Here is a 25,084-nt window from a genome sequence, read left to right as displayed (position 1 = left end):
TCCAATGCTCTGTTTATATTATTACTTGTGTTTTTATCAGTTTGTGTTGGAAGAATTAACATTCAGAGACGCTAACTTTTTGTGCCGTGTATAAGTCCAAGAACAGAAATTACACAAATTAAAGGGCTTTGTTTTTCCGTGAGGGATATTATCGATTCTCTTTTTTTTCTCCGAGCACCAGCTTTATCATTGTTACTTTGTGGCAGCTAATGGGGATCCAAATAAAAACAATAAACTACAATAAAACTGACTTTATTCCTAGTTTTAAATGAAAGGTTAATATACCCGATACAGTATCTTGGGAAATCTGTGTTTTAGTTTTAGTTAATTAATTAGTTTTCTTCACATCTAACTCCCAACAAAAGCAAAAACAATTTGAGAATACCTCTCAACAACTTTGAGTGATTTTAACTTCATTAACCCTCACTTCTGATCAGGCGCAGGAGTCGGCACCGTTGGTCGGGAAGACCAAGAAACCCAAATCATCCGATGCCAAGTTCTACTCGGACGACGAAGAGGAGAAAGAAGAGGAAGCGTCTGAGAGCGGTGGCAGTGAAGGCAGCAGCAGCAGCAGCAGTGAAGGTTTGTCTTTGAAGGTCCACGTTGTTGTCTGACGGATGGATAAATAATAACATCCTTAAGAGTTCTGGTGGATTTGGTCGCCGGGGGTTACGGCAAGGGTCGTGCAGCACTACATGTCCCAGAATGCAAAGCAGAAAGCGCGTATTTAGCGGCTACTTTAACAGCAACCAGTGGCTCTTTTTGCAGTGCAGCCAAAACACGCTCTTGACACAGAGGTCAGGTAATAATGGCGGATTGTTATCGATGCGACAGCTTCGAGGCGTCTAACCGCTCATTGTTTCATCACTCACTTCAATATATAATAATAATAAAATAAAATAAAAGCCTACCTGCCAGTGCGATGCTTTTTAATGTGAAGCATCAGCCGATAATTAAACTTTTTAACTGTTTAGTAAAGAGAGTAACCGGTTATATCGATGAGATTTGTTACAAACGCTACATTGCGTGCATGCCTTCCGTTTCATAAAAATTAGAAGCCTCGTAACTTGAAGTGACCGGGCGGCTGTTTTGATGCCCGCACAGAGTCGAGCAGCGAGAGTGAGGAGCAAAGCAGTGACGAGTCGGACGAGACCTCCAGCGACTCCGGAAAGAGCTCCAGCGGCTCGGAGAAAAGCTCCAGCGAATCCGAACCCGAACAGAAGAAGAAGACAAAGACCAAGAAGGCACCGCAGAAGAAGAGCAAGGCGGCGGCGGCTGCTTCCAGGTACAGTTGAACTCTGAAAGCATCGTTCTTCTTCAGGTGTTTCTTTCCCTTCGTATCCTCTTTACCTAATCACACAGGTGTGTGAGAGTCGTAGGCAACAACGAAATGGGAGCCGCATCAATGTTACCTCTTTACCTCCTATGTTCGCCAGGTGTAATCTGACTGTTTTGGTCACTTCATAAACTTCAAAAGCCCAAACGATCCCTTTTTAAGTACTGTACTTCAGGGAATGTACTGAGTTACTTGAAGTGCACACTAGCTAGATAATTCAAATACATTATAGGAAACAAACACATTGGACAATGTCACCACAACCCAAATAAATAAAGGTTTAAATCAGGGCAAACATCACAATGTTTTTGACCAAATACTTTGATTTTTAATGGTTGAAAAGATATATTTTTGAATGAATTCTTCATTCGGTCCCAATATTTAATGTCCCTTTTGAACATTGAGAGTTTAACGAGAACAGAAACGAAGCGCCAGACGACGAAAAAAATCAACCAACACACCTATTGTTATATTTATATATATATATATATATATATATATATATATATATATATATATATATATATATATATACACACACCGTGTCTCTCACACACAGACGCATCAAGCTGCTGCAATATCGTTAGTGCGAGTTCCATTAACGAGCTAATCAAGGAGAGTTTTCCTCCAGTGGCGTAACCCACATTTACATGGCTAATGGATAATGACTTTTGATTGGTCATTTAGCAGCCTGGTGTTGCCAATGAATGCGATTTGAGTCATTACTGCCCGAATATGCTCGCGCGCACTCTCTGACACGCTGGCAAATTTGGTTTCTCGTGCGCTCGACTCCGGGGCACGCAAACTTGCACGAGGATCGTACCTGATTTCTCTGCGCACGTGTGTGTGTGTGTGTGTGTGTGTGTGACAGGCCGCCGGCTGACCCTGTTCTCTCCATTAGAGAGTATAATTAGAGCAACTCACCCCAGTGCTCAGACACACACAAACACACACACACACACACACACGCACGCAGGCGCGCACACACGGTAATTAGAGCCGCTCACCCCAGTGCTTCCACAACAAACACAGCATAATGCCCTCATTATGGCCCAGTCATTTCAGGCAGGGCCTAATCAGGCCCACAGTGATTTATATCACTTTTTCCTGTTCGCAGCAAATGAAATCTGTAGGCCAAATTAATACTGGCTTTTCATCATCGCCCCAAGTTAAAAAGCCAGTTACCGTCACAATTCCCCTCATTAATTTAACGGCTGAAAATCCCAGGCAGGCGGAGTAAACACTCATTATCGGGGCAAATTGAAGAGGGACGGAGGCAAGTGAGTGAGAGAGAGAGAGAGAGAGAAAGATGGGAAGAATCTTCTTTTTCTTTTCTTTTTTTTTTTTGACTGAATGCAACATTGAATTAACTTCACGAAACAAACAAACAAAAAAAACCTGATTGGTCGCTGTTTGTTCAGCTTTCAGTCTGGATAGGAAAAGGAGAATATTATTAAAAGAAATTATAGTTTTTATGCTCGACGTCCTCGAGGACTATTTGTTCAGATTCTGCAAAGTGTTTTTATTCTTTTCACACTTATTCCGTTACTTTTTCTAATTTTTTTTTAAAATTCTACCTTTGTCCGTTCTGCTGTGTTTCAGCGACTCGGATGAGAACGGAAATGGACCGGTGACCCGGGACAGCAGCTCGTCGGCCCAAAGCTCCTTCGGCTCGGAGACCGACTCCGAGGACGACTCCGATTCAGACGCCCCCCCCCCGCCGCCGGCGCAGCAGAAGAAGAAGAAGAGTGACGTGAAGGCCAAACTTAAGGTGACGCTCGGGGGTTTAGTTGGGTACCGTTTGGATCTCAGATGGAAATGATTTCGCTACAAAATGCTACAAATGAGAAACATGTTGCAACGGGGAAATAAGTATGTTGTTGTCTTCTGAAAAGGCCCAATTCACGGAAATGTCTGGACTTTTGTGAAATCCCAGATAATTACATTTTTCCTGCAACTTCATTTTTTTTTTTTTTTTTTATTATCTCAGAGAACATTTATGATCTCTTCTTGCTAATTTACTTAATTAAATGTTCTTTAATCTTTAATTCCTCATACATTTAGATATTCCATCTTGGAATTTATTTATTTTTCCCAAAAAATATTTCCCCGCTCCCCCTGACCAAATAAAAAGTTAAATAAATATGAATTTACAAAAATCTCAACTTGCATTAAATATATATATATTTTTATACACACTGGATGCCATTCTAGATCATGCATGTGTCAAACTGTAACGTACGTTTATCTCTGACCTCAAATATTCTACCATATCTTCATTTCCGCTCTTTAACCCGCGCGTAGAAGAAGATTAATGGAGAAACTCTTGTTTCGGGCTCCCTGCTGTTCCAAAGTTTGAACACACACCGGGTTCTCCTGGGAGTTGTTGTTCCTGAGGCACACACACACACACACACACACACACACACACACACACACACACACACACACACACACGCACACGCATGGTCAGAGCGTCGAAATCACAATTTTAAACATTTCGGGATATGTCGTCGTGTCTCTCACCCCCTTTATTTTTTTCTTCTTCAACCCTCGCCGTCTTCTTCTCACCTGTAATGTTCATCACATTATTTCTCGACCCTCCACTTTCCTTTTCTGCACGATGAAATTCTCATTTCATACAGTTCGTCATATGGACACGGGCTATGAATTATGCATCTTTCTTACACCCCCTCCTGCTCTTTCAGACCTCCGTTTGCTAACAAGGTTTCCGTCTCTATTACCGCCGCCAAGCGGGCAATCAAGAGAAGATCTGATAAGATGCGGCTGCTAACTTTATTGGTTGCTTTTCGCCTCGCTTATTCTTATTCTCATACACTCGTTTGTCCCCTTCCCCACTCGGCTCAGTCTCCAGAGTGGCATTTTATGTGGCGTGAAAAGAAAAAAAAGGCAGATAAAAGCGCTCGTATACGTTTTAAATGCCTTTTTTTTATTTTATTTTTTTTATTGTGTTGTAATTCACACACGTCAACGCCTGACAAGCGCGCCTCAGTCACGGGGGGGGGGGGGGGGGGGGGGGGGGGGGCGTGTATCGGTTGTGACACGACACGCTGCATGACTGGCCAGCGGAAATTCCAGACGTGTCACATGTATATAAATGCAGAGTATCTTTTTTTTTTTTTTGGGTGGGATGAATGTGTCCGCGTCTCCAGAGACACTGCCGGCGCAATTGAAACGTTTCACAACACACAATTTCATTACTTTGGGTTTTGAAGTGTCTTTATTTGTTGTTGTGTGTGTGTGTGTGTGTGTGTATGGTCCTCTTCGTCTGTGCTGCTCATCGTCATCTTGCTGTGTTTGATTTTCACAGGTGGAAGAGAAGTCCAAGATGGAGGTCTCCTTACTGGATCTAAATGACTGTGAGTTTATCTGCACTTGTGCCGCTGTAAATCACTACATTTTAATTGTCATTTTTTTTATTACGGTTAACGATGAAAAATTTACTTTGCGGTTCCTCTCAACTTGTTTCGGTTTCACGGCCCGGCAAATTCTGCTCGCAGCCGGCTCCAAAAAAAGAAAGCTACCGATCAATTAAATGTTTCCCAGATTCCCAGAGAAGAAAATCGAGCGTCGACCGCGGTGCCTTTTTTCTCTGGAGCTGAAGAGAGCTATTATTTGGAATATTGAGCTTTTATTTCGTCCCAAATGCATTACAGTGTTTTTTTCTGTGTCTGCTGTATGTGTAAATAGCCCATTTGTTCACACTCATTAGGCTAAACATTAACTTTTATAAGGACCTGGCGAACAAGCTACCTGTGAGCCCCATCTGACAAACGCTGGAATTTTCCCTTTTTTTATTATTTTGTATTCTGCATCGAGAACAAGATTAATTCCCGTTTTGGAACCTTTTGCCTCTATAATTGCGTATTTTTCTTTCTTAGCCTTGATTGACGCCCAGAAACGTCCCGAACACCAAACACCTCTAGTGGCCATAAGGGAACTTTATTTTATTTTTTTTAAATCTCCTGTGCCAAAGGGAATCGTGACGTTTTACAGTAACATAAGCTTCATATTAATGAAAGAAAATCCTGATTTTACTCTTTAAATCATTTAAAATGTCCCTGAAACAAATACAAAATGTTGAGAGCGTACAGGCCTGCGTTATCCACACCTGTAAAACTACCTATTTTAATCCGAACGTGTGTTATAAGTTGACGTGCTTGTTGATGCTTTCGGCTTCTTCTTTTTTTTTGGGCCGAAAAACAACACATTTTTTAAAGCCGCTGCGTGTAGAATCGGAACGTTCTCGTCTTTGGCTCCCCCTAGTGGCGGTATCAAGGGCAAAAAACAACGCGGTCAGACTTTAACGGGCTTCTGTTTCTCTCCGGGTCCTTCTCAGTTTCTCCTGCGCCCGCAAACGCACCGAAGCCTGCGGTCATCTCTCCGTCGCTGCTGTCCGACCTCGAGGGCCTCTCCCTCTCCAACGTCTCCTCCACCGTGCAGGTTTGTGTGCGTAAATGTGTGTGTGTGTGTGTGTGTGTGATGACATTTCCTCCATCACCGTGTGTTGAGAGTCAATTGTTCCTTTTTTTGGGGCCGGTCTGACACTGACAGAAAACAGCGGCGAGGATATGAGATGCTGAAATGAGCCTCTCTCTCCCCTGTGGAACATTCTCTGCTCCCAGACGCCAAACTATTGACCTTTTCTGCCTCCTTTATATTTATAGCCGGCGAGGACGGCGCAACTGCTCTTCCTGTTTCCTGTATCTCTTATAGTCTGTCTTTCTCACCCCTCCGCCGTCTTTTGCTCTCCCACACCCTTGAACTCCATTTCTCCGTCTCATCTATAAGTCTGTCTCTCTCTCTCTTCCATCCCCTCCCCTCTCTCTCTCTCTCTCTTAACTCTCTCCTCCTCTCTGTCACCTTCCATCTCTCTCTGTCAGATGTTGCGTCCCTTGTGTCTCCGCGTTGTGTATATCTGATGGTTGACCTTTCCTAGTGTGACGGCTCCTTTCTCTCCTCACGATGTGAGCGACTCTACACGTCTGTATGTTTTGTATCCCCCCCCCCCCCCCCCCCCACCTCGGGGGAGGAAATATGTCCACACCGTTCTTTCTGCTGCTGCTGTGTCTATTCTGTAGCTCTGCTGTCTGGAGGTTTTAAATATAGGAACATTTATGGTCTTGTTCAGCTTTTATTTTGAAATTTACTTTTAATTGTGGTTTTCTGTTAATAGATTACGCATAAATATAAAAGTGGGCTGCATGTAGCGATTAATTTACTTGATAATTAATCTGCAGATCCTTTTTTTTTAAATTTAATTTATCATTTAATGATTAAAAATGTTGTTTTTTTTGCAAAAAAAATAATAATTTGCGATCAATTAAGTCAATAAATAATTGATAAACATTTTTAGCCAACTGACTTGTCCATTAATCACCTATTAGGTGTACTTCTACAATACAAGTTGAGAGAGGAATGGATTTTATTTTGAACACATTGTGTTTTCCTGCTTGAATACATGTATTTATTGTGTGTTTATTGCAATATACTGCGAGTATCACAGTGTTCATGGCGGATGCTAATTTGCAAACTCGTCGTTTTATTTGTAGCTTTATGTATTTAGTTGTTTTTTTTGCTCTAGTTTTTTTACGTTATTATCAGACTCTTGAACCTTTTCTGGAGAATATTGGAAACAAGACCCTCAATTTAAAAAGTGAGCGGAACATTTAAAGTTATCTACGCCTGTCTATTGACGTCTCCTTGTCTTTTTTGTTTTGTTTTTGTGGGGAAACAAACAGCGTGACAGAAGTCAGATTACATTAAAACAATAGTTTTAGATTTTTTAGATCGTTTTGCTCTCTTCTCGATGAAAAGATCAATGCCAAAAATGGAGCTACAGCCAATTAGCTGCGTCCTTAAAGCTCAACAGTTTACGGCTGCGCTGCTCATTTAGACCCATTTACGTCCTAAATGCTGCGTGTGATGGAGTGAAGGATTCAAGTGAAGGATTCAAGTGAAGGATTCATCTTAAAGATGCTTTCAAAGTGAGTGCGTGTTTACTTTTCTGTGGTGAACGGTTAGTTTTCCTGCGTGTAGACGGACGTGTTTTCACCGGCGGTCTGAACGGCCTCCGCTTTGGCTCTGCGGTGAGTTACTCTGTATTCTGAGCGTTGCCCCGACCTGTCTGTCAGTATGATTGACAGCTGCTCTCACACCAGCGTTTATGCCCCCCCCCGTCCACTCCTCAGGTGAAGGCCGTCGGAGTAATAGAGAATAGAAATGCAGATTAGAAACAGGGAACTTTTCGCACATCAACATCTGATTTAGAGGCAATTCTATGCATAAATACATGATGGGCATCGAGGATTCATAGACGAGGGTAAATAACCTCACCTTTATTCACACTAGCCCCTCCCCACGCTCGCTCACACACACACACACACACACACACACACACTGGCCCCTGTGTCATTTCTATTTCTCAGCAATCTTCCCACAGAGGCAGCGAGTCTGTCTCAGCTGAGCGCTCGGGCCCTTTTAGAGAATTACTGCATGGTTATCAAAGGCATTTAGATTAACCCCGGTCACTGTCTCTGACCCGGCTCCTCTTCTGTCTCCTCCTCCTCTCCTCCGGTTTCTGCATGCTACCGCTCTCTCTAATAACATTTTGACATTAGGATCTCTCACAAATGCCTCTTAAATCCCCCCCCCACCCCCCCCCCTCCCCTGAAACCTCTTCCGACCGCTGTCCGTGTGCGGCGGGGGCGGCCGAGGCTGATAACTTTTCATTCATAATTAGCGGTCGGCGAATGGCGCTGCTTTGGGGGGAAATTGAACTGTCAGCGGCGGGGCGCGCGGCGTTTGACCCCATCACGCCCAGAGGGGGCCATCATAATTTGTTCATTTGGTGTCCATCAGGCGTGCGCCGGCTCGGGCCCCCTCTTCCTCCACCGCCTCCCTCCTCACCCCTCTGACCTCTCCCCCCCCCCCTCCCCCGCACCGTAGCGGGCGCTCCGGGGGTTCACGTCTAATTATGAATCAGCAGAAGGACCCCCGAGCGCCGCGAATGTAGCAGCAAGCTGCCCTCCAAACCTCCCCGCTGCCACTCAAACGGAGGAGATTGCCTCTTAAACGGGAATAAACGTCCCACACAGAAACGCGGCGCCGGTGGCGACTGGATACTTTGTTTTAATGCAGCTGTTGCAGCATTTCTTTACTTTACCTCGTTTTGGTATCCAGGTTTGTGTGTGTGTGTGTGTGTGTGTATGGGGGGGTTTAATCTGTCGTCTTGTGTTTGTTTGTTATCCGAGGGGGTCAGAGGTCGTGACGGCGGTCTTTTTAAAAAAAAATTTAAAAAATCCTACTTATCGTTTGTGTGTTTTCAGACGTCCGCTCGTCTGTTGAAGACCACGCATCCATTTAATCACCGTGAGCGAGTGAATGGAGTGAATCGGGCTCTTAACCGTAACCACGATGCCGCCGGTGTCTTCCAGGGAGGAAGTCAAAGTAACGACAACAAAAAAATGCAAAAGAAACGTTAAAAGTTCAAGTTTTACATCCTGTGCGAGATTCTTGAAATGAGACAAAATTATGTAAAAAAAAACTAGTGACAATTCATAAAATAATAACATAAATATTATTTTTACTAGCTTTCAAAACTTATATTACTTACGTAGACGTATATTATCCTTTGAAATGTAGTCAAATAGAAGTATAAAGTAGCAGAAAACTACACTGGTTTATTCCATGTTTTGTTTACTGTATTTATAATATATACTTTTAATTATTCACAAGTGAAGTTAAATACTGTACTTTAGTGGTAATCTATAATAGTTATATAAGCCAATTAGACAACAATCTTGTGTGATTAATATGGCTAAATAATGTCTCTTAACTTAATTGTCTTAGAAAGATACATATTTCTATATATATATATTTTAAACATAGTCGTATCTTTGGGTTTTGGACCGTGTGACGTTGTTTGGGCACTTTTCACTATTTTCTAACATTTAGTTAGCTAAATGAAGGGCGACGCTGTTTCTGAATAACAATCCTCTATTATTGCTAATTTTCTATAATGGGGGGGGAAAAAAAAAATTAAAAAAAATTAATGGTTTTTAAAACGCACCTAATTTACTGACAAATTGTCATAAATGAAGTAACCTCTGTCTACATGCGCCGGAGAGACTTCTTGTTACATTGAAGTAGTTTTTTTTTTTTTCGATGGCCGTCGTAACGTTTACTTAATCCAATTTGCGGTCAAGGTTCTTTGTGACGGCGCCCCTCCAATTAATTGTCATCTCCTGGCTGAGGGGAACAATTAGGCCCTAAAGTCAAACACATGTCCCTTACCTTCATCCTCACAACTCCTGTCGAGCTTTAATGAAATCCTGTCCCCCGGTGTTGGAGGTGGAAAGAATTTTTTTTTTTTTTTAAACAGAAATGGATTTTCAATATATGCCCCATACATCTCTGTGCTTTTTTTTTTTTTTTTTTTTTAAATTGGCCCTCTTATGCTCCCCGCTTAACCCTTCTTCTTCTTTTTTTTTTTTTCTTCTTTTTGAATATGTCAGCGGGATTTTCAGGTCATTTGCCAGAGAGGATGCTGGGGGAGCGTAGTCCCCGGGGGGGGGGGGGGGGGGGGGCTCTGAAGGTGACTGGTGTCTGTGTCATCCATCACGGGAGCTTCCTTTAAGTTGATGCATAATAGAGCCTCTCAATCAACTTCCCCTTCCCGTCCCGGGTGGAGAAAGAAAAGAAAGGGAGACTTGACGGAGAAGTCAAGGTTACATCCCTCTTCTTCTCGTATTTACACTTGAGGCATTGGTGTAGTTGGACAATGGGGGGGTAGGGGGGGCTTTTTAACCGTCCCACTGTGTCAAATTGGTGATGATAAGCAGTTTGAAGCCACCGTTTGGCGGCGAGGACGACGAGACGGGACCTTGAAGCGGGACGTGTCTTGTCAGGGAGGTAAATCTCATTAAAACGCCGGCTTCATCGACTCTGACGCGCCGACAAATGTTTGTTTGACCTCCTTTTTTTTTTTCCGCGGGTTCCCTCCTGACGCCTCCCGTCAAGGTGCGATCGGACCCGTCGCCGTTGTTTTATTTTTTTGTTTTTGTTTTTTTTAAACGTGTTTCAGACGCGCGCCACATGAAAAGTCACACTTATGCTCAATTGCCATCTGATCACGTGCAACCTGTAGCTAAAAAAAAAAACCGGACGCTTCCATTTTGGAGGCTGCAGTTTGTGGTGCATCATGGGTAATCGGAGAACGGGGGTTTACATGCACTCCAGGCTTCTAGCCCTCCCTCGCCCTCCCTATGCGTCTCGCGTATTGAGATCTCTAGAAGCTGCTTTGTCGGACTTCAGGCGGAGTTGCATCACACACGACGATGGAATGATCTCTGCCGTCGTCCTATTCACCCATGTTTACTTTTTCATAACCAGTGTCCTCGTCCTTCAACATGAACTTTACCGTCTGCGTAAATATCCAGTCAGGTAAACGGGATTGAGGAAAAGACTCTGACTCACTCGAAGCCAACTTTCTATAATTTGCCTGTTCTTGATCACATGACCTCAACACACGACCTCATTCTCATTGCGCAGTAAACATATCCATATATTTTTGTTTTAGACGGTTTACGGCGTGAACCTGCTGCTTTTCCTCAGACGATGGTGTCGAGTGTGTTTTTTACTTCTCAACCTCCCGTGGAGCGAACGCCCTGAAACTCATCTCCGCCGCAGTCGTGTCGTACGCCAAACCGATTCCTTCTCCCCATGACACTTCGGAGGAGGAGGAGGAGGAGGAGGAGGAGGAGGAAGAGGAGGAGGAGGATGAGGACGTCTCATACATTTTTCTGACCCGAGTCGGAACACGCTGCTGCCAGCGCGTCCGGCTTCAACAACACAATGTACACTGACACCACTCGGGCGACCAGTGATTGTTTCCACTGCGTTTCTTCACGTCACATTATTAGTCATATTCAATTAGCTTAATCAGTTCACGCCCTTTGCTTAAACGTTTACTTCTTCTAGTCCTCACTGTTCCTTCTCTCTTTGAGGTGGTAAACAACGATTTTTCATCCTAATTTTCACGTGTTTTTCACGTTTTTAGAGGGTGTGAAAAAAAGGGATGTTTTGAACTAAATTAGTGCCGTCACTCGAGGCAGACGGACCTCTTTGACTTTGAAGAGACTACCTTCAAAGTATTCATCCTTTTGGCGATGCTTTTTATTATTAAGGTCAATGTGTTTCGCCAGTCGCCGTGTTCGAGAACAAGAAATGAAAGCGTGAACAATGTTCCTCCCCTGAGTAACGAGATGTTAATTCTTAAAGGGGGGGAGGGGGGCGAAAGAAAAGCGCCTTTCTTTTCCGTAACTCTCAAAAGGTAATGTGATTTCCTGCCTCCCTGAAAAGGTAAAAGCCCCTGCGAGTGGCGGCTTTGGCCCCATGCAGGCACTTGTGTTTCTATTCATTAGAGGTTGTTTTTATTCACAAGGGTTTGACCGAGCATCCAGCCCATCTCCCTCTAACCAGGCTGATTGAGAACATTTCTTAAATGGGCTGGTCTTTAATGAAGGGAGGGTTGGTGGGGGAGTTGTCAGCCAACCCCCTTGGTCCCACTTCACTCAAGAAGTGCTGCCTTCTTCTCGCCGATTGGACGCGGCGAATTGCAATGTGATGGAAAAGACCGGGGATTCTTGTATTAATCTGTCCTTTTGTGCGAATGCATTTGCACTGTAATGTGCGAGGCGTCCCTGGATATTGTGTTGTTGTGATGTGCAGAGCCCGAGGCTTCGAGGCAATGTTTTTTTTTTTTAATATATATATTTTTTTTTCTCATCTTCCTTCTCTGCTTTTCTGCTCTCAGGCTGTTGTTTGCAGCAGTGCTTAGTTGTTCGTAAACTCAATCCAGACCATAATGCCATACTCACACCTGACTTTTGCCTTTAGTTACCTTTGGATGTGAATGCAATCAACGGGGATTTGGACAATTATTATAATTTATCAACGTGCAAAACATGGAATGAATTTACGAGAACTCGACCAAAACCGTCTTTTTGTTTGTCTCTCAACTTCTTGGTCCAAATAAATGCTTAATTCAGAGTTATTTATATATATATATATATATATATATATATATATATATATATATATATATATGTTTTATTTGCCATTCGTGCCTCGAGACCAACAGTCCAGACACATTGGAAATCTTGTTTAGTAATAACACTGTAATAAGAAAGAAAAAATAAACATTTTGTAATGGAATCAGTGGTCGCTGAGGTTCACTCCCGTCTTTTTATGCTTCTCTCTAGGTCACCGCTCCATCTTTCGGCCCCGTGAAAACCCACGAGCTGCTTCACCACATGACTGGAAAAGGACTGTCGGCCAAGTACCACTTCCCCAGGCAGCCCTGTTTGTACCAGCCCAGTATGGTGGCCGTACAGGTCATACTGGCCAACAGCTCAGACCACAGCCTGGAGAAAATCCACATAGGGGACCGAAGCCCCGCGGGCCTGAACATCCACTGCTTCAACACCATCGGTGAGTACGAGGGCCACACAAGTCAAATACTCTCTTCACTCTCCTGACCACCAGGGGGCGACTCCTCTGGTTGTATAGAAGTCTATGCTTCATGTGTTAAAGCTGCATTCTCTCTCCTGACCACCAGGGGGCGACTCCTCTGGTTGTATAGAAGTATATGCTTCATGTGTTAAAGCTGCATTCTCCCTCCTGACCACCAGGGGGCGACTCCTCCGGTTGTATAGAAGTATATGCTTCATGTGTTAAAGCTGCATTCTCCCTCCTGACCACCAGGGGGCGACTCCTCCGGTTGTATAGAAGTCTATGCTTCATGTGTTAAAGCTGCATTCTCTCTACTGACCACCAGGGGGCGACTCCTCTGGTTGTATAGAAGTCTATATAAATGACTCTACTTCTCTTGATTTATTCCCTCAGTAAACATTGTAAACATTAGTTTTTGGTCTCAATCTCTAGTTTCAAGTCTTCTTCAATACAGCGTGATGTTCATTTAGTAAATTATGGCCATTTAGAGTCAAACAGACCATAAAGCAGGGTATGCTTTAAGGCGGGGCTACAAGGTGATTGACAGGTTGCTACCAGAGTCGTCATCACTCCTCCGCAGTTCCAAATATGACGTATTTTATATCGTAGAACAAAACCCTACGGACTTTATTTCAGACCTCCAACCAAAAAGCCAATTTCACAAGAAAGTCAGATTGAGAAGAAAGAAGAAGGAAAAAAGCCGTATGTGGCCTTAAATCTTCCACGTAATCTATCTGCGTCTTCCTGGCCTCCGATTGGCCGGTCCTCACACAACCTGAGCTCACATTTATTACCATCTATGCAACATGTGACGTCTCCCCCTCTTCATTCATTCACGATGGCTTTCTGGAGTCTCTACAGCTCTATGATTGTTTTTTCTCTCAGACCGATATTAAATGATCATTTTAAGCCTGTTTGCTTTCAGCTCAGCAAATAGCCCCCCCCCCCCTTCCCCCCCCCTCTGCAAACAGCCAATATTACTTTGGCTAATCCCTGTTCATTAGTATCGATCAGGCCGAACAAACATGCACCATCTCCGTTGTTCTTGTCACCCCGTTGTATGATTGCTACACTCTGTATAATATGCAGTGCTCCCTCAAGATTTTCCCTTGTGCCCACACACACACACACACACACGCGCACACACACACACACACACACGCGTGCACACACGCGGCGCTGGTGTGCGGCCGAGCGCGTTAAAAAAACTGTCAATTGCATGGGATTGATTGGGCGTTGAAGGAAAACAGTGGGTAATTCGGATCGATCGCGCCTGTGAGCTGGTGGCTGGAGATGTTTTTTTTTGATAAGTTGCAGAGGATGACGGACAAAGCGTTTTATATAATGTTTGTTTTTTGTCGCGGGATGATAAATAACAGGGTTGTTAGTGGGAAACGTTACACGTTGCCTCTGCAGGCGCTTTACTTTGCACCTGTAATTTAACTTATTAAACGGTATTTGCCGATTTGTCCCTAAATCTTTATTGTTTTTATATATATTTCTACACGTAGAAACTACTTGCTGGCTAAGTCAAGTCGCTGATTATCGAAACGCGCTTAATTCAAATGTATACGTGCTAATTTTGGTGGAAAATGAATAAATAAAACACCTTTTTATTTTTTTAAGTATCTTTTAAATGTGGTCGCCACAGCCACGCGTGGATTCATTCAATCTTGTCACACAATTAGGGGCGGAAACGTTCTCTCCAGATGGTATTTGAACTAGTTTATCTCGCGATTTTTTAATATTAACGCAGTCGGCTAGACTGTTAAAAGAAATAAAGAATAGAAATGAAAGGCTGTTGGACGTGACACTGTAAGTGAGTCTGTGACGGCTCTGTTTCCAGAGGCTTGTTCCTCTGGAGTCTCCGAGAAGAGTTATACAGTAAAATAGCTCTCTGCCCCTCGGAGGATTTTTCTGTCTGTCTGTGTTCTTCTCATCCTTAACCTCCTCCTCCTCCTCCTCCTCCTCCTCCTCCTCCTCCTCCTCTTCTCTCGTTCAGCTGTCCAGACTTTCACTTCAACGCATTTTCTTTGGGGGGGGGGGGGGGGGGGGGGGGCTTTACTTAACTCTCTTGTCTTGCTCGCGCTCCGTCGTCTCTTCTTGATGCTGATGCTCTCTTTGACAAGCCTGTTGTGTGTGTGTGTGTGTGTGTGTGTGTGTGTGTGTTGAAGGATAGATTTCTCACACACGGTGGCCTCGCTTTGTGAAGTAGAAAACACAAGTGGTGTGGATGCCTGTCTGTTCCACTCTGCTGCCGCCCCCCCTCCCTCCCTCCTCCACCTCCTCCCCCCCTGTTGCTCCATCCTTCCTCACGTTGCACACTGTGCCCTTGTCACTCACTATTCCCTTTCTCCTCTCCTCCTTCCCTTTTTTTTCTTTTCCAGAGCGGCTGGAGCCAGAGGCCTCGGTGACGGTTTCCATGGGTATTGACTTCAGCGACTCGACACAAGCGGCCAACTTCCAGTTGTGGTAAGACGAGCTGACATCCGCTCACGTCAAGCCGGGTTTCTTTTTTTCTTCCCCGACCTTCAGTCTTACATCTTTTTCACCATCTCCTCCTCCTTTTTTTTTCTCCTCCTTTTTCTTCCTGCTCTCACCGCCACGTCTCCAGTTTTCACATCTTCCTCACGCTTCTTCTTTTAAGTTAATTTGCATCCTCTCGTTCCTTTTTGTTGTTGTATTTTTTATTATTATTATTATCTCCCCTCTCTCATTTGTTCTCCCAGGTGAGACATCAGCCGCGATTGATCCGGGTTCCCTGGGATAACAATTATTACGCCAGTAATCAGCCCCAGCTCAAATCAACCTGCTGAATGCCATCGGCGCCGCTGATCAATAACCTTATCAGAAAATCTGTTTAGGATGGGGATGGGCGGGAGGGGGGGGCGGGCGGGCGATCAATCCGACCCAAAATGCCTTGCAAACAAGTGCGAATGACAATCAGAGGAGAAACATTTAATGCACAAACAAAGCATGAATAGACACAAGTGCACAAAACGCACACACACACGCGGTGCGTCGCACGTCGTCGTCCGTTCACTCGAGTTTAGATGAATTTAAAAGCCTCGTTCTATTTTTTTATTTCCATTAATTTCCACCACGGACCGTTCATCAACATTTCAGTTTCCACCTCCAGTGTGAATGACGCTCGAGTGCTAATTTTCATCTGTAGTTCATCCTTTTTTCAAATATTATCAATACAATGCTGATGCAATAGGTAAAAACTATGATTTCAGGTTTGCTTTAAGCACATCTCTTTAGTTTATGGTTAAAATGGTTAAAAAAGTCAAGCAAAAATGTTTGAAACTCTCTAGATTTTCCTTTTTATGGATCTCGGATACCAGAGGGCATGCAAGGGCAGGACGCGGAGCCTTATGTGGGCGTTAATTATGCTAAACCGTGAACAACGAAACATTCATCGGGAAGAGAAAGTTGAGATGAAAATAAGTCAAATGTTTATGTTGTGATATCCTGTAAATAAGTTTTATTTTGGCTCCCATCAGCACCAAGGAGGACCAGTTCAGTGTGTCCATCCAGCCGGTGGTGGGAGAGCTGTTGATGCCCAGTACCATGAGCGAGCAGGACTTCAGCAAGGAGCAAGGTGGGTCGTGTCCTCAAAATACATAAATAAACTCAAAGATCACTCAATACAAACTGGAATTGTCGCCCTACTAATTTAAAGTCTGACGCACGTGAACCGTTCTGATAAAATCTCGTACATGGCTATTTATTCTATAAAATACGGCTAGGAAAAAGGCAGATTTCCTGCATTGTGTGTTATTATTAAAAGGTAACTAACGTATATTGTTTTTGTTTTTTATTTAGCATTGATTCAAGTGACAAAATAACACATTTCTTTGCTTTTTCTTATGTCTAGAAATGGAATTTTGTTAGACTGATGGGTCTCAAATATGAATTTCCCCAAGTAACCGTAATCTTTTCTCAAATTGTCTGTTTTGTGATTTAAGGATCAGGCTCGATTTATGCAGTATTTTTTTATTGCTATTATTAAATTTACAAAAAGTAACGTGTCAGTCCATGAAACAGCCGACATAATAATCTAAATAACTTTTTGAGCTCTGTAGTTTTTTTAGTAAACGTAACAGCAGTAAACAGGAGCATTTGTTGAGGACTATTTTTCAGCTGCGGATTAATACACATCAAGAAAAAACTACAATGTTATAAACATGTATAAATACGTGGAAATACACCTTTTTTTTTCCTTTAAATTTGATTTGAATGTGAAATGGAAATCTTAAAATACATTTCACAGAGCTATTAACGGCTCGGAGACAAAAACGATGGAGGTTTTACATCTTTTTAAACTGCAGTTTTCTATTGCAAACATTTCCTCCCCATTGTCATCAAAAGCCGAAACGCTTCCCTCTCATGAAGCACTTACTGGTGTTCCCTTCCACAGACGCACACCTGTAGAGCTCCATAGTGCGGCCGCCATTGAGGGCGGAGAGCGCGCTCATATCTGAGCCATCAGCGGGCTTTTTAAGTGCACGCTTAATGCGGCTTCCCCTTATTTTTAATTAATCTTCACTCGCTGTGTTTTGAGCTCCGCTGAATACACCCTCGCACTCAGGCACAAAACAGAGTGGAGCAACTCTCCAGAAAATTGATGCTTAATACCAATTGAGCGAAGTCGATTCATTATTTCAGGTTTTTTCGTTCTATTTGCCTGCAAGAGCTCTTTTATTTACCTAACTCGTGCGTATTTATCTCCATTCTTTCTCTCAAATCCTTGTTCGTTACTAAGTGCACATGAACTGGCCATTTGCCTTCAATTTGAGAGTTATTTTCCCAAATATGTCTGCATTTATCGCTGTTTTTTCCTATTTTTAGTTCTGTTGCTCAGTCCCAAAATATACATATATATTTTTTTAATATCCATAACACTTTATGGTGGTGGTACAAACATATCTGCTGCATATTTAGTTGAATCTACAGAAGTGCCAGAATGAAAGCTTTCTGTTTGTCCCTTCTCATCCCGTCAGGTAAGCTCCTGGGCATGAACGAGACCTCGGCAACCGTCGCCATGGCAACAGCAAACACCTCCAGCCAGGCCGTCAGCAAGCAGGTCCTGTCGGTGGCCAACGTGGGAGTGGTGTCGTCCGGCCCGAACGACCTCCACAGGTGAGCTGTCCTCTCCTCAGTTATCAATCTAACGCTTAATTTCCACTCTTTTATTTATAGATGGATGGATGGATGGATGGATGGATGGATGGATGGATGGATGGATGGATGGATGGATGGATGGATGGATGGATGGATGGATGGATGGATGGATGGATGGATGGATGGATGGATGGATGGATGGATGGATGGATGGATGGATGAACTAGATGTTGCAGAGTTATTCTTTCTTTCTGGTGCCGTCAGGGGTGTGAAAAAGGTAATAAATCTCAATATATGTTATCTCAATAATCCAAATTAAATGAACACAATAAGATTATCTGCTTAGTACACAAAAATAAGGATTCATTTGTTGGATTCATGACACGTTTACATTTTAGAGCCTTCGGAGGCAAAATAATAACAACAACAAACAAACAAACAAATGTCCCTGATTTTAAAGTGGTAAATGTACGAGAAAAAATACTTGAATATTGTCAGAGATTATAAAATCTAAATAGATACATATACATGTTGTCTTTTATGAACTGTAATCTGTATGCATTGTACTTCATTCTCATCTTAGACCTTTTTGTACATAATAAATCCTAAAGTTTGCCGTTTCCAAGGCAACGGTCTTAACGGATACACATATACGTGGTTTATTTTCATGTTCTTTCTGTTGTTTTATGAGCACAAGTAAATATTAATATAATAAATTAATTTTGTACTCGCCGGCTCGCATTTCCACAGTGTTTAACTTTGGTGTGATGAGTTTGATCTTGAACATTTTTCCTACGATCATATATATATATATATATATATATATATATATATATATATATATATATATATATCTTCTTTTTTTTTTTCTCAGAATAATATGGTTGTTTTTTTTGCCATAACTCAAGAATTCTTATGCTAATTATGACAATTTCACGCAAAAAACGATACAATTTCACATAAAGATGACGAGACGTGGATGTAAAAGGCACACGCACACGTCATGAAGGTGGCAATCCTAGTTTTTAAATATACATATTTACATATAATTTTCTATGAATAATATAAAATGTGCGTTTTACAGTGTGTATTATGGGGTGGAAGTGCCTCTCACACAGACATGCCAGGGGAATGCCCTGAGACGCCTGGCTGTGTAATTGGTGTACACAGAGTGTGCTAATGAGCTTCCTCCTCTGTCACGCACACCCGAACACCTGATAGATAATTACACCTCCCTCTCTCCCTCTGTTTCCTGCTCTGTCTCTCTCTTTCAACTCCCCCCCCCCCCCCTCTCTCCCTCCTTCACTTCCTCTTTTGTCTCTCACTGCGCCCTCGTCGCTCTCCGTCCGCGTCCGTCCTTTTTTTATTCCCTCGCTTCCTGCGTCGTCTCTTTTTAAAGGAAGAGAGGAAACGTGTAGGAATGAGTAAGAGGGACAGGGAGGAAGCCAGAGAGAGAGAGAGAGAGAGGGGGAAGAACAAGAAGGGAGACGGCAGGACACAAGGACACAGGGAGCTTAACGAGTGAGTGGAAATCAATGTCGGCCCGCGTCCAATAAAGCCCCCATACTTCATTCAGAATAACCGATGGCCCGGGTGACGCCACGCCATCAATCTCCCCCCCGCCTCCGTGAGGAAGACGCCGGTCCTCCAGCGTCGCCCCTCGTGGTCTTTCCCATAATGAAGACACCGTCTTCCATATTGTCTGCCGGTGACGACGAGCGGTTCTTCCACGCTATCCCTGGGAGGTCCATTTATTAGAGATGATGGGCAGGGAGGGGGGGGGGGGTAAGATCTCTAAATCTGTCCGTTCACGCTCCTGATGGTTCAAATAATTAATCAATCTGATTATTGTATTGTTGAGATTAGTTTTCATCACTAAATCCATTAAAGTCACAAAAAAACCTCTTTGGTTTTTCAGCCTTTTCTTACTTTTCTATCACAGTAAACTTAATTGTTTGTCATCATAAGACGTGAAAAATGAACTTTTAAAAGTAACATTCGTTAACTGTTCATACTGCACTTTAGGCTTTATTTACATTTACCTTAAAAACAGAGCGGCGTAATATTAACGGCTGCGACTCGCGACGAAATTCATCTTTTATTCGTCTGTGGATTATTGTTTACGATCAAAAACAGGTTCCCAGATTCAAATAAGATGTCTTCAAATGTCCAAAATATAAAATGTACAGTCATACAAAACAAGTCCTCACATTTAGGGAGGAATGTTTCCTCTCTTTTGCTTTTCGATAAACGACTGAAACTATTAATTGTTGTTGTTTGTTTTTTAAATTCCTGCCAGTCGACTATTCGTTTTAGTGCCGGTAGTTTTAGTCATGGTGGTTTTTTTTTGTGTGTTGCTGCCGTGCATACTTTGAAACGCACACGCACACGCACACACACACACACACACACACACACACACACACACACACACACACACACACACACAGAGTGATCGATCTGATCGGATGCACCCACTGAGAGCTTATTGTGAAGGTCACTCGGCATTAAATGTGATGCGTGACCTTCTTTTTCTCCTCTGACCCCCCCCTCCGGAGAAAGCACCCCGTAATCCAGGGTAAAACCCCACAAAGCCCCCTCCGGGCCTCGGAGGAGTGAGAGCGATTTTGGGCTTTTCGCGTAGAAACACCGGATTCGTTATGTGCGATGCCGTGCACGACACACACACACACGCACACACACACGCACACACTGCCTGTGCTTTTAAAGTGACCTTGTGCACTTTGAGGGGGAGTACATTGCGGCATCGGAGGTTCTGTTTTACCGACAGCCTCCTCGTGTGCACTCTGCATCCCTGCACTCCTCTGGTTTATCAGCAGGGTGCAGCACTGCTTTTCCCAAACAGGCGTCGGATGGAGGGGTGGGGGCGGTGGGGTGGAAGGGTGGGGTGGGGGGGGATGCCACTGAAACACAGAAATTGATTGCTGGAAAGGAGGATGGCAATAAATCAAGCAGGAAAGCAAATGTAGAAAACGCTGTTCTTGTTTATGTCTAAACAGGCGGAATAGAATAAATGTGCTCTATTTTTCAGTCCGTTTGAAAGCAAATTTGATCGAATTTTGCATGCATTGCCAATCCCTCTGGTTAGAGCCTAATTCAAGTGTGGGGGGGGGGAACAACAAACCTGAACCCCCTTGATTTATAAGCTACGCTTTCTCTTTACTTTACACTTTGATTTAATTAAATTGTGCTTCTCGAAAACACTGCATTTTCCCCCCTTTTTTTGTTTTTCTGCGAAGTTGAATTCTTGTTCCCGTTTAAAAAAAAAAAAATTTAATCGGCCGTCATTTATAAGCCGACTAATTAAACGTCTGCTCTCTTCTTTTTAAAAAAAAAATGTTATTATGGATCGCTTCCGCAGACACTCGCGATCCATCTTCAGGTGATACGAAGAGCAGAAAACGGACGACGGTGCAACGTTTTCGCATGTCGAGGCTCTTGTCACGTTTTTTTTCTCGCCTCCCGTCCTATTTCCCAGCAGCCCCCCCCCCCCACCCACCCCCCACCCCCCACCCCCGTGCAGCCTGTTCCGTCCTCTCCTTGCTCCCCGTCTGCCCTTCGAGTGCGGTCGCCGCGGTCCGTCCGTATGGCCGAGCTCTGGAGAAAAGCGTGGAGGGGTTCCTCGTGCTAATTGGGGCTAATGGCTCTGGCCATCTGCCTGCTCCGCTCTGGCCTCGCTGACCACTCGGTTGAAGGACACTTGTCCACCTGGCCGAGGACCAGGACGGAGCCTTTTCTGAGCTCCTGTAGAAACATCACGCACGGGTCAATTTTTTTTTTAGGAACCAGAATGTTTCGTTAAGATGTGCAGGAGGGGGCGGGTTAAGTCCTGGCTTCTCGCTCTCAGAATCCTCTGCGTCTTGCGAGGGCGAGTGTAAAGGTGAAAGCCCACTTTGTGTTTGCCGTGGACGGGTGGTGGGGGGGGGGGGGGGGGGGGGGGGGGGGGGGGAGGCAGATGGCACACACACGGCGCTCTCCGCACTGAGGAGAATCACAGATAATTGGAGAGCGATGCTTAGCCGCGGCCCCGCCGATCGATGCCAACCCGCCCCGCTCTAAGTCCAGGGGTTATGCTTTGCTTTTTCTTTCCATACACTGCAATTAATCCAGTGTTTAGCCCAGCATGCGAGGAGTGCAGGGGAATACCAATGACCCGTTTAAGGCCCCTGCTCGTCCCTGATCCCCCCCCACCACCCCAAAAAAACGCCCCGATGTCGTGTTTTCGATCTGCTCCGCCGCAAAAGCGAGAATATTCTTGAAGCAAACGCGACCTGGAAATCAAAACAAAAAAAAACGCTCTGGTTTCTTTCTTTTTTTTCGCTCGCTCGTATTTGCAACTCGTGCACAAGAAGAAGAAAAAAAGCCCGAGCGGTGTCTCCTGAGACGAAATGAAAGCAGCCTCGGGGTAGTGTTAACTGGCCGAGTAAATGATAGATTTATATCCTAAATCCATTAGCAAAGCCACAGGGACCACACAGACACCTTAAGCTGCTGACGGCGGGGGGGGGGGGGGAAACCGGATGTGCATGTTGACACACTAGTGTTTCACGTTTGTGCTACATGGGAATACAATTTTTTTTTGCATAAATAAGATTATTTTTTGCTTGTTGTTCAAAGGTTGAAGGAAAGTACGCGTCTTCAATTCCCCACAATTAGTCATTCCGAATTGATGCACAACCCCTGAATTATTTAAAGAAGCAGAGAGGTTGGTGTTGTCGAGAGAAATTAATCCTCTTCTTGAATGGCTTGTGTTTCCTGCTGAAGTGGCTAATATTTTAATTAAGCCCGAGGAGGACTCTCTCTCTCCTCCCTGAGAGCTCCCTGATAAACTCCCTCTCCTCTGTTGATGGTAATTTAGCAGCTCCCCAGAGACCCACCCAGACACACTGGGGTTTGTGAGCCAGTTTCATTGTATATGCATCCCCCCTCCCCCCCTCCCTCTTTAACGTGTGCGTGCTAATTGGTGGACGTGCTAGCCGCTCCTGCCGCGCAGCACGCCGCTCTTCCCACAGGCCGTCCTGCAGGGTGGTGGTGGTGGTGGTGGTGGGGTGGGGGGGCTCTTCACAGGCTTTAGTCAGGCCTAAGTGGGGCTCTTTGTGGGCTGTTTGTCAGGCCTAAGCAGGCTGCCACGGGGGGGCCTTTGTTGCGGGGATGTAGCGCTAAATGGAGGCAGATGGCTGGGAGTCGGCCACGCTCGGCTCAGAGATGCAGAGAGAGGGGGGGGGGGGGGGGGGGGGGGGCTCCGCTCGGCTTGGTCGCTCCTCAAAGAGGGTCACACTGGGTCACAGCCCCTGTCTGCCTCTTGTTAGCGCTCTCAATGGGGACCATGTGTGCCCAGATTTGCCCTCAAGTCTGCAGGGACGGTATCCAAGGAAACGGCGGACCAAGAATCCTCCCGATGGTCCGGAGGGAGCCGGTGGGACGGGTAGGGTGGGGGGGTCGTCCCCTCATACTGGTCCAGAGGCTTCCCACACACTCATAGACACCGCCACAGTCCATAAAAAAAACAGCTAAATACAGTTTGAGTGACACGAAGGGGCGTGTCCCGCCCCTCATGGCTCTTCAGTCAGCTGGAATAATGGACTGTCTGTTGCCCGGCGCTCTATTTCTTTCCCGTCGCGTCGTTTTTCCTTCTTTGTCTCACTCGCTCATTTAGAGTAATTACAAGGTGTGAGGGGATTGTCAGGTTAAGGGGAGAAATGTGAGTTAAGTGTCGGCCGGGCAACGCGTTTACCTCTCTCTGTTTTTATTGTCTTTGTGTTTGTTGTATGTTACTGATCAACGACGTAGAGGTCGACCAATCGGATTCACACCCACTTGTTTTATGTGGAAAATATGAAAAGGTTTCATTGGCAAAGAGATTAGTTACTGTATTTCATATTCTGTACAACAGGAATATAAATGTAATCAAATATACATTTATAATAAAAGAATGTAAATATTATTTTTTTTTTATTGAAATACTGTGAAATACCAACAGGCCCATCATCCTGCCCAAGAACAATCGTTGAATTTTGTTTATTCTTTTTCTTTAACTTTAACTTCAACCAAGGTGAATTTTTCAAATTTGCCACCGAACTAGAAAGGAATCTGCGTCTGTCGTCAAAGTCTTTTTTTTTGGTGCTTTTTTTTTTTTAGCCAATAAAAGAGCTGCTTGAATTCTCTAAATGCTAAAGAAAGGTACTTCAATGCTTCCTTCGCTATCTCCTTCTAGCAGAGGGTTTCCCAGACTGTCTTCACGAAAGGAAAGTTACTGCGAGAGACTTTACTTTTGCGTTGATTTTGGCGGCGCCTGTGGACAAAGGTGGTACTGCACCACCGCTTAGTGTCGAAAAAAGATCCAGGTGCCAGAGTCTGGATCTGGGTCTGTCCACGGTGGACTGGTCTCTACTGGATCTGGATCTTGTTTACTCATGAAGGTCCTAAAGAGAGATCCGTATTCATTCATGTTTTATAACATTTGATCTTTCTCTTTATCGGGACTATTTCTTTGGTAGAAAGTAGTTCCATTTTTAATGCTCAGTATTGGTCTGTCTTTGGGGGTGACGCTGACCCCCACAGTTCTCTTCCATCTTCCTGCAGGTTTGCCGGGCGAACGGTCAGCAGCGGAGCCCTGGTCCTGGTCTCGCTGGAGCTGAAGGAGTCCTCCGCCCTGCTCACCATCAACACAGAGAAGAGCGTCATGGCGTCCATGTTGCTCCGAGACCTCAAACAAGCCCTCGCCCTGGCGTAGAGATCCCTCCCTCCCTCCCTCCCTCCCCTTTAGTAAAGGTAAAGGGGAACCACACTTCATCAAAAAGGTTTCACATGTTTTTATCTCTGTGGTTGAGGACAATTCGGGCACTTTTATCCGAAAATACAGAAGTAGCGCTTGAATGGAACTGGAAACAATAATTTTTTTATGGTTTATTTTGGAAAGGATTGTCCTGAATCACGGGGATAACTTTGTGAAAGTCTTCATATATAAAGTGTCGAAACCCCTTTTAAAAAACACACACACACAGAGGGCATCAAAGAATTGATTTTTAACGCGTGACCTTCATAAGTCGCTCCATCCCATCATGT

General features: G+C 44.2%; 1 protein-coding gene across 4 annotated transcripts in view; it reads left to right on the top strand.

Annotated features, from left to right (window-relative positions):
* Positions 1 to 25,084, top strand: part of ap3b1a (adaptor related protein complex 3 subunit beta 1a) — a 47,657-nt gene that overhangs the window by 22,251 nt on the left and 322 nt on the right. For all 4 annotated transcript variants that reach the window (XM_034546374.1, XM_034546373.1, XM_034546375.1 and 1 more), the window contains 10 exons: positions 438 to 582; positions 1,105 to 1,285; positions 2,939 to 3,107; positions 4,668 to 4,716; positions 5,697 to 5,800; positions 12,622 to 12,850; positions 15,259 to 15,343; positions 16,378 to 16,475; positions 17,878 to 18,016; positions 24,602 to 25,084. The exon at positions 24,602 to 25,084 is cut by the window's right edge and continues 322 nt beyond it. In XM_034546374.1, coding sequence (XP_034402265.1) covers positions 438 to 582; positions 1,105 to 1,285; positions 2,939 to 3,107; positions 4,668 to 4,716; positions 5,697 to 5,800; positions 12,622 to 12,850; positions 15,259 to 15,343; positions 16,378 to 16,475; positions 17,878 to 18,016; positions 24,602 to 24,752 — 1,350 coding nt within the window. In that variant the 3' untranslated portion in view covers positions 24,753 to 25,084. The remainder of the gene's footprint in view (positions 1 to 437; positions 583 to 1,104; positions 1,286 to 2,938; positions 3,108 to 4,667; positions 4,717 to 5,696; positions 5,801 to 12,621; positions 12,851 to 15,258; positions 15,344 to 16,377; positions 16,476 to 17,877; positions 18,017 to 24,601) is intronic.

Source organism: Cyclopterus lumpus, chromosome 12 (genome assembly GCF_009769545.1).
Source record: "Cyclopterus lumpus isolate fCycLum1 chromosome 12, fCycLum1.pri, whole genome shotgun sequence".
Lineage (NCBI taxonomy): Eukaryota > Metazoa > Chordata > Actinopteri > Perciformes > Cyclopteridae > Cyclopterus > Cyclopterus lumpus.
This window is presented reverse-complemented; position numbering and strand designations above follow the sequence as displayed.